The sequence below is a fragment of the Gopherus flavomarginatus genome, chromosome 15 (assembly GCF_025201925.1).
Source record: "Gopherus flavomarginatus isolate rGopFla2 chromosome 15, rGopFla2.mat.asm, whole genome shotgun sequence".
In the NCBI taxonomy this organism is placed as follows: Eukaryota; Metazoa; Chordata; order Testudines; family Testudinidae; genus Gopherus; species Gopherus flavomarginatus.
Genome location: NC_066631.1, coordinates 26,558,982 through 26,571,935, shown reverse-complemented (window position 1 = coordinate 26,571,935; position 12,954 = coordinate 26,558,982). Strand labels below are relative to the sequence as shown.

Here is a 12,954-nt window from a genome sequence, read left to right as displayed (position 1 = left end):
CCAAATGTAAATTAAATGTCTTGGTCATCTGCTCCATTATGTTACCTATGCCCTAATCTCTCTCATTGTGCAAACAGCCAGTGCTGCCTCACACTGCTGTGTGTCTCGTGTGTGGAGAAGCTGGAAAGGAGGACACTGTGGAAGAGGAGGAGGGCAAGTTTAATCTCATGCTAATGGAATGTTCCATTTGTAATGAAATAATACACCCAGGATGCCTTAAGGTGAGTCCAGAGAAATGACACTGATGGTAGTAATAAACAGTCAGTCACTTCCTTCAGTTAAAAACAATGAACTAAAACTAATTGCTTGAAAGCGTTTTTTGTGAAAACTGTATGAGAATGTAGAGCTGGCGCAAGGTGCAGGTTGGCAGTCCGGGAGCCCAAAACCCTCTCTGAGTAGGGAGCTTACTCAAGAGGATCCTCTTTGACATTTAGTAGCTAGTAACCCCAATGAGCAGGGAAACCCCTGCTTTCTAAAAGAGTTTTCAGATTTCTTCAGCCTCCTTAATATTTGACATAAGTAAAGGTTCATCTCCTTAGATATTTCCAGGTAAATAATTCTGAGGTGAGGAGATGAACCTGTGAACTGCAGAGTTTCTTAGAGATTTGGTGTTTAAACAAAACAAGTTGGAAGTTAGGAGATTAGAACTTAGTGATTCAAATAAACCTGAATGGCGGTCTGGAAAGACTCAGTGAAAATTCCAATGTTCACCCAACATCTAGCTCTTCCTCCCTTTACAAATGGTAGTAAATGTGTGCCTCCCACCCAGCCATCCCAGTTGCTATAGGAAAGAAACTGAATTTGTCTGTACAGATGGATTACAATAACATGGTCTGACTGTAAAATAGTACAGCCTGCATGCTGTTCCTGCCTGGCGCTTATTGGGTGTAGGGTGGTCTTAGAACCAACTTGTGAGGGTGAGTAAGGTAAAGGGTTAATTGTGTGTTCTGTATGTTGTGGGTAAATGTGGGCAAAGTTGATCTCTGGCCTAGAGTTGAGCATGGGGACTCTGGGAAAACTATGCATATCTACACTGTGATTTAAAAAAAACTCGTGGCACCAAGTCTCAGAGCCTGGGTCAGCTGACTCAGGTTCATGGGGCTCAGGCTGCAAGGCTAAAAATAGTAATGTCGAAGTTTGGGTCTGGGCTGGAGCCCAGGCTCTGAGATCTCTCCCCTTGCAGGGTCTCAGAGCCCAGGCTCCAGGCTGAGCCCAAACATCTAAACTCCAGTTTTATAGCTTAAGCCTCATGATTCTGAGCCAAGTGACCTGGGCCGGCCTTGATTGTGCTACAGGTCTTTTATTGCAGTGTAGACACACCCGCTGTGACTGGGTTAGAAGCAGGATCTTCCACTTGGATTAAATCAGTTATGGTCCTTTGCCTGTAGAGAGAAGGTTTGTCTCCCACCTTTAACTAGAGAGTGGTCTTGCAGTATGCGAGAGTGTGTGAGAGAAGGAGAGAGAGATGACTTCTTTAGGACAGTGGAAGGTGTATGACTGGAGTGTTCAGTGATTCAAGGGCAGAGTTGAAGCTGGCAATGAAATCTCAGCTAAGTATTTTTAGGCTCTGACATTTGTAAATTAAAAAGTCTGGTTTAGATGAGTTAAAACCACAATTCCTACCCTACAAACAACCTCCCTACTCCTCAGAAAGGACAAATAGGTAGCTCAGTTCATGTGCTTGTCCAGACATAAACCTTGTGTTCAGCACAGGCTGGCTATGAGCTCATTGAGCTTTCCCAGCAGTGCCTGTGTCCCGGTAGTCTCTAGGGAACGCAGCAGGTATGTTTTAGACTTCAAAGGTACTCTGCATTAGCCTGACTCTGCTCCCGTTGACATCAATGGCCATACCCTTCAACGGGAGCAGTTAGGTCAATGCTGAGCACATCTGAAAATCCCACCCTCTGTGGGCTTTTGCTGCCACTTGACTGGGAGACTTCTGAGCCACTCCATTCCAGAACTGATCCTGGGAGTGATTTGTCTAGCTTGAGTCACTCAGCCATTCTCTCCTTGATCGTCATCCCAATTTATGGTTAAAATAGTTTTGCTATTTCCACAGTAAAATGTATTCCAGCATCCCCTACTCCCAGAAAGCCACAGTTGGTGCCTGTGGAACCCACTGTGATGGAAAAATACTTTTGTTCCATAATGTAGGAACCACATGCTCTGGATAATGCTGTCTGTACTATCTCTCAGCTCCCTAATCTCTGAGTGAGGAATGGCACAATTTTTAAAGGTGCTCAGCACCCACAGCTCCTGTTGTAGTCAGAACGGTGAAGAAGGGCAGACTGCAGTTGCTCGGCACTTCTGAAAATGAGGTCTTCAGTATTTTAGTGAAAGAGTGACTGATAGCTCCAGCCAGTGCTAGTGGCTAGCAGGGGGAAGGAGCTGTGTAGTCTGTCCTGCAGGGTACATCAATCCTGACCTGCAGCACTGCTTTACTATTGCAGTGCACCAAATTCACATGCCCAAACTACTCCACATTTTCCTCTGTCCTTCCGTGCAGCATCACAGAGTAACATTATTCAGGATTTGGCCTGCAGGACAGAATCACTGTTTAGTGACAGTTGAAACATTGACTTCCCTAAACCAAATTTGGAGCTTGCTGATGTGCTAGCTAGCTATGCAGGATCTGGGTCAGACCTGTGAAATTCAAGAAAATACTACTGCTGTCCTGCATATTCGTGACCAGAGACTAACCAACCAAGTGCTGGTTTGGTAACATAGAAAAATCACTTCCAGTGTCTATGAAAATGGAAAAGTTAAGAGATTTGCAATTCTGCCCTGGGCAACCAGGTGCAAGGTTGTTGGGTTTTTTTGGGGTTTTTTTTTTTTAAGCAAGTAAAAACAGCTGGCAGATAACACCCCCTAGGATTCCTTTCCCTATCCCTGGTCAGAAACACCATGTCAAACTGAGCTTTTGGGGGCCCCTTACACCTTGTCCTCAGAAAGTGTTGTGTGGGCTGGGAGCCTTGTGTATCTCCTCAGCTTCTCTGGAGCTCCGAGAATCCCTGATGACCTGTAGCAGTGGGGTATCCTCCAGTGCCTTTTCTGTAGGTAATCTGCTCAGGTTGGCTGCCTAAGTGACATTTATTTACAGGATGAAAAGGACACCATCCCACCAGGGATTTGGGAGCCTCTAGAAAGACAAGGCAGTGTGCACATTGAAGGAGAATGGCAGAGGGAAGATGATGCAATGGGAGCCTCTCTCTGTATTCCTTCTTTGTTCACGGGCACTGCGTAGCCCTGTGGTTGGGCTCCACAATGTTTCATGAGACTGAAAAAGCTCCAGAGTCCTGTGACACCTTATAGACTAACAGATGTATTGGAGCAGGAGCTTTTGTGGGTGAATACCCACTTCGTCAGATGCATGTAGTGGAAATTTCCAGAGGCAGGTATAAATATGCTGGCAAGAATCAGGCTACAGATAACGAGGTTAGTTCAATCAGGGAGGATGAGGCCCTCTTCTAGCAGTTGAGGTGTGAATACCAAGGGAGGAGAAACTGCTTTTCTTTAGCCTGATTCTTGCTTGCATATTTATACCTGCCTCTGGAATTTTCCACTATATGCATCCGCTGAAGTGGGTATTCATCCAGGAAAGCTCATGGTCCAATACGTCTGTTAGTCTATAAGGTGCCACAGAACTCTTTGCTGCTTTTACAGATCCAGACTAATAAGGCTACCCCTCTGATACTTGAAAAAAAGTCTTACTTTTTGCACACTATTCTAATGCTTAAAGTAGTCTTAAATTCAGACTTTGGAACCAACTGGCTGCTGTATGAGTCCCCTGCCTACTGGAACAGTTGCTGCCCCCACAATATAAATACCTAGATAGTGTGAAGCCCCCTTTATTATGAGGATGACCTCTCATGCAAGCACCTCCTGCCTCCCATCATAAGAGAAGGTCCTTCCCACCCATCCCCCAATCATACTTGAAAATGTAACAGTAAGTAGGCAGCAGTGTATGTTGGTCTTGGGTGCCATCTTTGAATAAAATCCATAGACTGGAAAATGAACTCCCTGTGGGAGAATAAATGAACAGGAAGGGTTGGGATCAGTTAGAGAGTGAACATCCTTGGACTCTAAGTTTCCATCATGTCTGATTTCTCTGGGGAGAGACTTGTTCCCTGAGCCCATTCTACTGAGGTGACTCCACAGCTCCTGCAGTGCTATTCTGATGGGAACGGTTCAGCATGTGCTAGTGTAATGTCCACTCCCTTTCAGGCTGTTCCAGGTTATAAAGCCCACACTTTTCAAAGTTCCTAGCTTGGTTGCATAAGGGTAAGTTGGGTTTCTCCACTATCTAAAACTTACTTTCAGCATGTGATCTTTTATAACCATCTCAGGCTTCTCCCATTGAGAGAAGGGAGGGAGTCCCCAGCAGCTGATCATGTTGGCAAGCCAGTCAGACTGCAACAGTCAAATCTCAATTCCATGTATGAAGGAGTATGTTATGGGCTCTGGGATTTATTGCCATGCTCTCATTTTTCTCCAAATTTGAGCTCAGCAGCAAAGTATCCAAGCTGAGTCTGTCTGCAAATATCACCCAGGTGTGTCCTCTGCAGACACAGCCATTTCTGCTTTGTTCCTCTCCACAGTGAATGTATGGATTTTTAAAGGAATCTGAATAGCAGCCTTTCATCACATATCCTTTACTGTTTCCTAAAGAGCGTTTAATCCACGCTGGTTAATCCAGTTAATGATCGACCGTGTTCCAAATCTCACTGTTAATGTAGGTGACTTACTGTGTTTTCAGATTTCTAAGGATCCAAATTTAGTTTTTTCTCAATAAAAGAATGTTCTCTCTTTTTCCTTTTAGTCGCTTAGTCATCAAGATGTATTCTTGGGGAGGCTTATATTTTCCAAACCTTGTGAATGAATTTAGTGCTAATGAGTGCAAGAGGATGAATAGCATTAGGTACACTGGTAGAGAAGCATGCATGGAGTCTAAGACCTTCTCTACACAAACACTGCTGTGCCAGTACACTTCATTCCCCACATGTCATCCCCTTCTTTTTCCAGCACTGCCATGGCACATGGCTTTTGCCTAATGTTGTCAAATAAACACTGTGATTCCCTCAACCTTTAATAGGACAACTGCATAGTTGTATAGTCCCACATTTGTGCGTCTCATTAGTTTGTCTACAATTACCCACATCTCTTCAGTGCTTTAAACTTCACACAAAGGGGCCTAATGGCCTTTGTCTCCTCTTTAAGTAGAATTTGATCTATTCAGCACAAGAAATAACTTGTTTCTGACTTGGGACTGCCCCAGGGACTGTTTCCTAAAGATGGAGGATCTACAGAACTCATTGTGGCACAGTCCCACACCTGTGAAGGGGGAAGGGAGGTTTAAGTGATACAGTCAAAATAAAAATGTTTAAAATTCCTCCCCGGTTTGCTTACAATGCTCGAGATTATTAAAACTGAAAGGGCTCTTCAAAAACAAAACTGACTTATCACTCTGATGGGATAGTGAAACTAGAGCGGTCACTGTCTGTATGGTTCAGAGACTTCAGACTGTAGCCCTCTTAGTACTGCAGGAGAATATTCAAATACAAATGAACTGTTTCACTAAATTAAAAAAAAAATTGTAAAGCTTTTCTTTAACAAAACCTGCATGAGTCCCCTAGGCCCTTTATAGCACTGCCCTGGTCTCTATTTCAGATTTAGTACCTTCAGGTCCTTTAGCCTGCTGGTAATTATAGCCTTAATATCTTATTGGCCTTGCTTCCAACCTGCCCCTATGTATTTAATGTCCTCGTTACAAGCTACTTTGCTTTCCATATAAATATAAATCTTCTGATGCATTTCTTCCACAATGCCAAGAAGTGAATCTAATTTTTAACAGTTTTTTTTTTAAGTTTGTAATTGACTCAGGGTATGATCATGCCATAAATGAGTAGCCATGTGCTCTTACTACCATAACCCTTGTCTTTCCTCACCCCATCCTGACCCTACTGTTTAATTCCATTATGCCAGATCTAAAAAGACTAAAGGTGCAATTTTCAAAAGCACCTAAGTCCCACTTTCAAAAGTGAATTAAGGGCTTATGAAAATTTATCCTATTACCTCTTTGGGGCACGACCATGTTGCTAATTATACCATAGAGCCCTTAATGCAGTTGTGGAGACTATCTTTTAAAAAAAAGAAACACAATACTAATAAACTGGATAGAATGAGCTTTTCTTCTCTGTATACTACCTGTTGAATTGATGAAGAAGGAATGGATAACTTTGAAGGCAAGGGGCCTATAAAATAAAATTGCTAGGCACACTATATCTTTTGAATGAAAGTTTCAGCCTGTCCCCTGGAACTGACCTGGCAAGTTCCATTTTGTTGGTATTTGGGCTGCAGCCTGGCATGGGGTTATTTTCCTGCATGAGTCCTTTTTAACATTTTAAGGAACATTTTTAAGTACATTACAAAAATCCTCACTTTTAAAAACACGTTTCCATGTTAATGGGGATAGGAAGGAGTCCTTTGTATCTGTAAAATGAGGATAATGATATTGACTTCCCTTGTAAGTGCTTTGGGATCTACTAATGAAAAGCGCTGTATAAGAGCTGGGTGATATTTATTTTATTATTAAAAGGCTGATCTTCTTGCCAGGCCACTGGAGAGAAATGAGTGAAAGAGTGTATTGTAAATTGGAGATGAAGGAGAGGACAGTCTTAGATTAGGTGATCGAACAGCCCATTTCACTACAAATACAGGATATATGGTCAGGGCTGCCGAGAGCAGGTTCGGGCCCCGGTGAAAAAATTTTTTCGGGCCCCCCAGCAAGGGCAGACCAGCTAAACAGGGCTGACAAAGGCGGGCCCTGGGCCCCCTTCCAGACTGCCAGGCCCTGGTAATTTGTACCGGCTCCCCACTCCGCCCCACCCCCTCATCAGTCCTGTATATGGTATCTTAATAGAGAATGCGTCAACTATTAAACAGGGACTACCACTGATCTTAGCCAAAAAGCCAAGACTTAAAATCCATCTCAAGTACCAAACTGTGGTTTTGGTTTTGGTTTTGTTGGTGGTGGTTGATGAGTAATCTTACAGGGTTGGGAGTATGCGTGTCACAGTGCAAACAAGGTAGTGCTGTTCCTTAAGTGCATCTAGCCTAGAGCCACTGGAAGAGAAACAACTGATCTGAGAAACAGGGTAGCAGTGCAAAGAGTCTATCCCCTGCTATTGTAATGACTACTTTTAGATTACGATAATCTGTATGTGGACTTGCACTGCCACTTAACACTATTAACGGGTTATGCCCCTTTCCCTCTAGGTGAAGGAATCAGATGGTGTGGTTAACGATGAACTGCCGAACTGCTGGGAATGTCCAAAGTGCAACCATGCAGGGAAAACTGGGAAAGTGAGTTTCACTGGAATATATGACATTAGCATGAGACACTAAATCTGGTGTATTCTCTGTAACATCCAGATCTATTTTTGCTGTCTTGTTTTGGCTATGGAACAAAAGCACTATTAGTCTAAAAATCCATGTAGTAAACAAAGAGAAACATTGTCAAATAACTTGACTATTTAAAAATCTTCTCTGCTTTTCTTTATTATATGTCATTCAGCTGAGAAAAGAAAATAAATTAGTCAGCACCCCTCTTGTTTGCAGTCATTTTCACTTTCAGATTCTGTGCACTGACAGAGTGTAACCAAAACATTGTAGGAAATCCTGCAGAGGAGGGATGTTTAAATCCAAACTAAAAGCTGTTTGTGTTTTAGATTTTTGTGAAGCTGTATTCAACAAAATCTGAAGTGTCCCTTACAACTAGTGAAACATTAGATTCTTTATTATCTGAGATGGAGGTAGAATGTATGTTACAAATAAGAAAAATGCCTTGGAGGTTAAAATTCATTACCACACTGACTGCTTGTGAATAGCCATTTTGTGGTTTAATCAGCTGCTTGTAACCAGACAAGCTTCAGGTGAAATGCATTGTAAACAGCAAAAAAAGACATAAGATATAAAGTTTGTTTGTGTTTTCTCTCTCTTTGGCGTACAAGCAAAAGCGTGGACCAGGATTCAAATATGCGTCGAATCTCCCAGGCTCACTGCTTAAGGAACAGAAGATGAACAGAGATAATAAGGAAGTAACAGATGTAGCAAAACGGAAAGGGGAATGTGAAGAAACCCCTAGGCGGAAATCTGATGAACATTCCAAAAAAAACCCTGTTGATTCTATTTTGAGGAGAAAGTCAGATGATGTGCATATGCGAAGGAAAAGAAAATTTGAGAAACCCCAAGAACCTGCTATGAGAAAACGGGTATGAGAGGATAGAACCCCATTTCCTTAATGCATGCGCGTACACAGGCACTTATTGTAGGTCAGGGGCTGATGTCTCTTGCACTTCTGCTTTAAATTTTCCTTTGAGTCTCTTGAATTCCAGCAAGTGATAGACTCATAGACTCTAGGACTGGAAGGGACCTCGAGAGGTCATCGAGTCCAGTCCCCTGCCCTCATGGCAGGACCAAATACTGTCTAGACCATCCCTAATAGACATTTATCTAACCTGCTCTTAAATATCTCCAGAGATGGAGATTCCACAACTTCCCTAGGCAATCTATTCCAGTGTTTAACTACCCTGACAGTTAGGAACTTTTTCCTAATGTCCAACCTAAATCTCCCTTGCTGCAGTTTAAGCCCATTGCTTCTTGTTCTATCATTGGAGGCTAAGGTGAACAAGTTTTCTCCCTCCTCCTGATGACACCCTTTTAGATACCTGAAAACTGCTATCATGTCCCCTCTCAGTCTTCTTTTTTCCAAACTAAACAAACCCAATTCCTTCAGCCTTCCTTCATAGGTCATGTTCTCAAGACCTTTAATCATTCTTGTTGCTCTTCTCTGGACCCTCTCCAATTTCTCCACATCTTTCTTGAAATGCGGTGCCCAGAACTGGACACAATACTCCAGTTGAGGCCTAACCAGCGCAGAGTAAAGCGGAAGAATGACTTCTCGTGTCTTGTTTACAACACACCTGCTAATGCATCCCAGAATCACGTTCACTTTTTTTGCAACAGTATCACACTGTTGACTCATATTAAGCTTGTGGTCTACTATGACCCCTAGATCTCTTTCTGCCATACTCCTTCCTAGACAGTCTCTTCCCATTCTGTATGTGTGAAACTGATTGTTCCTTCCTAAGTGGAGCACTTCGCATTTATCTTTATTGAACTTCATCCTGTTTACCTCAGACCATTTCTCCAATTTGTCCAGATCATTTTGAATTTTGACCCTGTCCTCCAAAGCAGTTGCAATCCCTCCCAGTTTGGTATTGTCCGCAAACTTAATAAGCGTACTTTCTATGCCAACATCTAAATCGTTGATGAAGATATTGAACAGAGCCGGTCCCAAAAACAGACCCCTGCGGAACCCCACTTGTTATACCTTTCCAGCAGGATTGGGAGCCATTAATAACTACTTTCTGAGTACGGTTATCCAGCCAGTTATGCACCCACCTTATAGTAGCCCCATCTAAATTGTACTTTCCTAGTTTATCTATAAGAATATCATGCGAGACCGTATCAAATGCCTTACTAAAGTCTAGGTATATCACATCCACCGCTTCTCCCTTTCCACAAGGCTCGTTATCCTATCAAAGAATGCTATCAGATTAGTTTGACACAATTTGTTGTTTACAAATCCATGCTGGCTATTCCCTATCACTTTACCACCTTCCAAGTATTTGCAGATGATTTCTTTAATTACCTGCTCCATTATCTTCCCTGGCACAGAAGTTAAACTAACTGGTCTGTAGTTTCCTGGGTTGTTTTTTTATTTCCCTTTTTATAGATGGGCACTATATTTGCCCCCTTCTAGTCTTCTGGAATCTCCCCCGTCTCCCATGATTTCCCAAAGATAATAGCTAGAGGCTCAGATACCTCCTCTATTAACTCCTTGAGTATTCTAGGATGCATTTCATCAGGCCCTGGTGACTTGCAGGCATCTAACTTTTCTAAGTGATTTTTTACTTGCTCTTTTTTTATTTTATCTTCTAAACCTACCCTCTTCCCGTAAGCATTCACTATATTAGACATTCCTTCAGACTTCTCAGTGAAGACCGAAACAAATAAGTCATTAAGCATCTCTGCCATTTCCAAGTCTCCCGTTATTGTTTCCCCCTCCTCACTGAGCAGTGGGCCTACCCTGTCCTTGGTCTTCCTCTTGCTTCTAATGTATTGATAAAAAGTCTTCTTGTTTCCCTTTATTCCCATAGCTAGTTTGAGCTCATTTTGTGCCTTTGCCTTTCTAATCTTGCTTCTGCATTCCTGTGTTATTTGCCTATATTCGTCCTTTGTAATCTGACCTAGTTTCCATTTTTTATATGACGCCTTTTTATTTTGTAGGTCACACAAGATCTCATGGTTAAGCCAAGGTGGTCTTTTGCCACATTTTCTATCTTTCCTAACCATTGGAATAGCTTGCTTTTGGGCCCTTAATAGCGTCCCTTTGAAAAACTGCCAACTCTCCTCAGTTGTTTTTCCCCTCAGTCTTAATTCCCATGGGACCTTACCTATCAGCTCTCTGAGCTTACCAAAATCCGCCTTCCTGAAATCCATTGTCTCTATTTTGCTGTACTCCCTTCTACCCTTCCTTAGAATTGCAAACTCTATGATTTCATGATCACTTTTACCCAAGCTTCCTTCCAGTTTCAAATTCTCAACGAGTTCCTCCCTATTTGTTAAAATCAAGTCTAGAACAGCTTCCCCCCTAGTAGCTTTTTCAACTTTCTGAAATAAAAAGTTGTCTGCAATGCAGTCCAGGAACTTATTGGATAGTCTGTGCCCCGCGGTGTTATTTTTCCAACATATATCTGGATAGTTGAAGTCCCCCATCACCACCAAATCTTGGGCTTCAGATGATTTTGTTAGTTGTTTGAAAAAAGCCTCATCCACCTCTTCCACCTGATTAGGTGGCCTGTAGTAGACTCCCAGTACGACATCACCTGTGTTTTTTACCCCTCTTAGCCTAACCCAGAGACTCTCAACACTTCCATCTCCTATGTCCATCTCCACCTCAGTCCAAGTGTGTACATTTTTAATATATAAGGCAACAACTCCTCCCTTTTTCCCCTGTCTATCCTTCCTGAGCAAACTATACCCATCCACACCAACATTCCAGTCGTGTGTATTATCCCACCAAGTTTCAGTAATGCCAACAATGTCATAGTTGTATTTATTTATTAGCACTTCCAGTTCTTCCTGCTTATTACCCATACTTCTTGCATTTGTATATAGGCATCTAAGATACTGGTTTGATCTTGCCTCCCAGCTTTGCCCTGACCCTCCTTTCTCTCTGCCATTATAGCCCGTGCTCCCTCCTGTTTCCAACCCATCTCCCAGGTCTTGTTCCCCACTTACCTGTGGGGTTTGCTCACCCGTCCCCGTTGAACCTAGTTTAAAGCCCTCCTTACTAGTTACAAAGGAAATTGCATAGCACTTTACGTTTCTTTTTGAAAAGTATCCATCAAGCAGAACGGTAAAGTTTATCCACCTGAACTTTACCTTACTTTTTTATTCAGGGACAGAGAATACTGGGCAAAGAACTGGCTATTTACTTAAAAAAAGCAATTCTGAACGAAGAGAGCCCCACTGTCGGATATATTTTTTTTTTTTTTAAACCAGGTGTGGGGTGGTCAAAAGTAGCTTCGATCAACCCTTGTCATCTCTAGCCACTGGGTGGCACTTGATAGCTTTCTCTAGCTAGCCATAACTACATACAGCAGTAGTAATACTTCACTAAGGGCTTGTCTACATCAGAAAGTTGCAGCGCTGGTGAGGGAGTTACAGCGCTGCAACTTAGGAGGTGTACACATCTGCAGGGCACCACCAGCGCTGCAACTCCCTGTTTGCAGCGCTGGCCGTACTCCCGTTTTGTCTCGGGTGTAGAGGATCCAGCGCTGGTGATCCAGCGCTGGTAATCAAGTATAGTCACTTACCAGCGCTTTTCTTGACCTCCGTGGAATAAGCAGGTATCCCAGCATACCTGAGGAAGCCTCTGGTAATCAAGCTGGTCTCCTTCCCCGGTTTGCTCTCGCGTTCCCCGAACCCCCGAGCAAGCAGGTCTCCTTCCCTGAGGTTTGCTGGGTGGTTCCGGGAAGGCGAGAGCAAACCGGGGAAGGAGACCAGCTTCGCCGCGGTTTGCTCTCGCGTTCCGCGAACCACCCTGCAAACCGCAGGGAAGGAGACCTGCTTGTTCGGGGAACGCGAGAGCAAACCGCGGCGAAGCTGGTCTCCTTCCCCGGTTTGCTCTCGCGTTCGCCGAACCCCCGAGCAAGCAGGTCTCCTTCCCTGCGGTTTGCAGGGTGGTTCGCGGAACGCGAGAGCAAACCGCGGCGAAGCTGGTCTCCTTCCCCGGTTTGCTCTCGCGTTCGCCGAACCCCCGAGCAAGCAGGTCTCCTTCCCTGCGGTTTGCAGGGTGGTTCGCGGAACGCGAGAGCAAACCGCGGCGAAGCTGGTCTCCTTCCCCGGTTTGCTCTCGCGTTCGCCGAACCCCCGAGCAAGCAGGTCTCCTTCCCTGCGGTTTGCAGGGTGGTTCGCGGAACGCGAGAGCAAACCGCGGCGAAGCTGGTCTCCTTCCCCGGTTTGCTCTCGCCTTCCCCAAAACCCCTTGAAGCCGCCCAACAGCGCTGCAGTGTGGCCACATCTAACACCACTTGCAGCGCTGGTTGCTGTAAGTGTGGCCACTCTGCAGCGCTGGCCCTATACAGCTGTACTAATACAGCTGTAACAACCAGCGCTGCAAAATTTTAGATGTAGACATGGCCTAAGTAACTGATCCTTACAGCATCTCTTGAGATAATATTCTTCCCAACTTAGATTCCTCCTTCTCTCTATCTATTGCTTTCAGCTGCAGTTTAGGCAACTTCTTAAAATCTGACTTGCACAGTTTATTTGGGCCAGAAAGCATTCAAATGCATTAGTTTTATTTAACATCTAGGGATTGCAGAG

General features: G+C 43.8%; 1 protein-coding gene across 1 annotated transcript in view; it reads left to right on the top strand.

Moving 5' to 3' along the window:
- KDM2B (lysine demethylase 2B) overlaps positions 1 to 12,954 on the top strand; it is a 185,209-nt gene that overhangs the window by 163,079 nt on the left and 9,176 nt on the right. Inside the window, exons 14-16 of the mRNA XM_050923908.1 lie at positions 78 to 221; positions 7,276 to 7,362; positions 8,010 to 8,270. Coding sequence (XP_050779865.1) covers positions 78 to 221; positions 7,276 to 7,362; positions 8,010 to 8,270 — 492 coding nt within the window. The remainder of the gene's footprint in view (positions 1 to 77; positions 222 to 7,275; positions 7,363 to 8,009; positions 8,271 to 12,954) is intronic.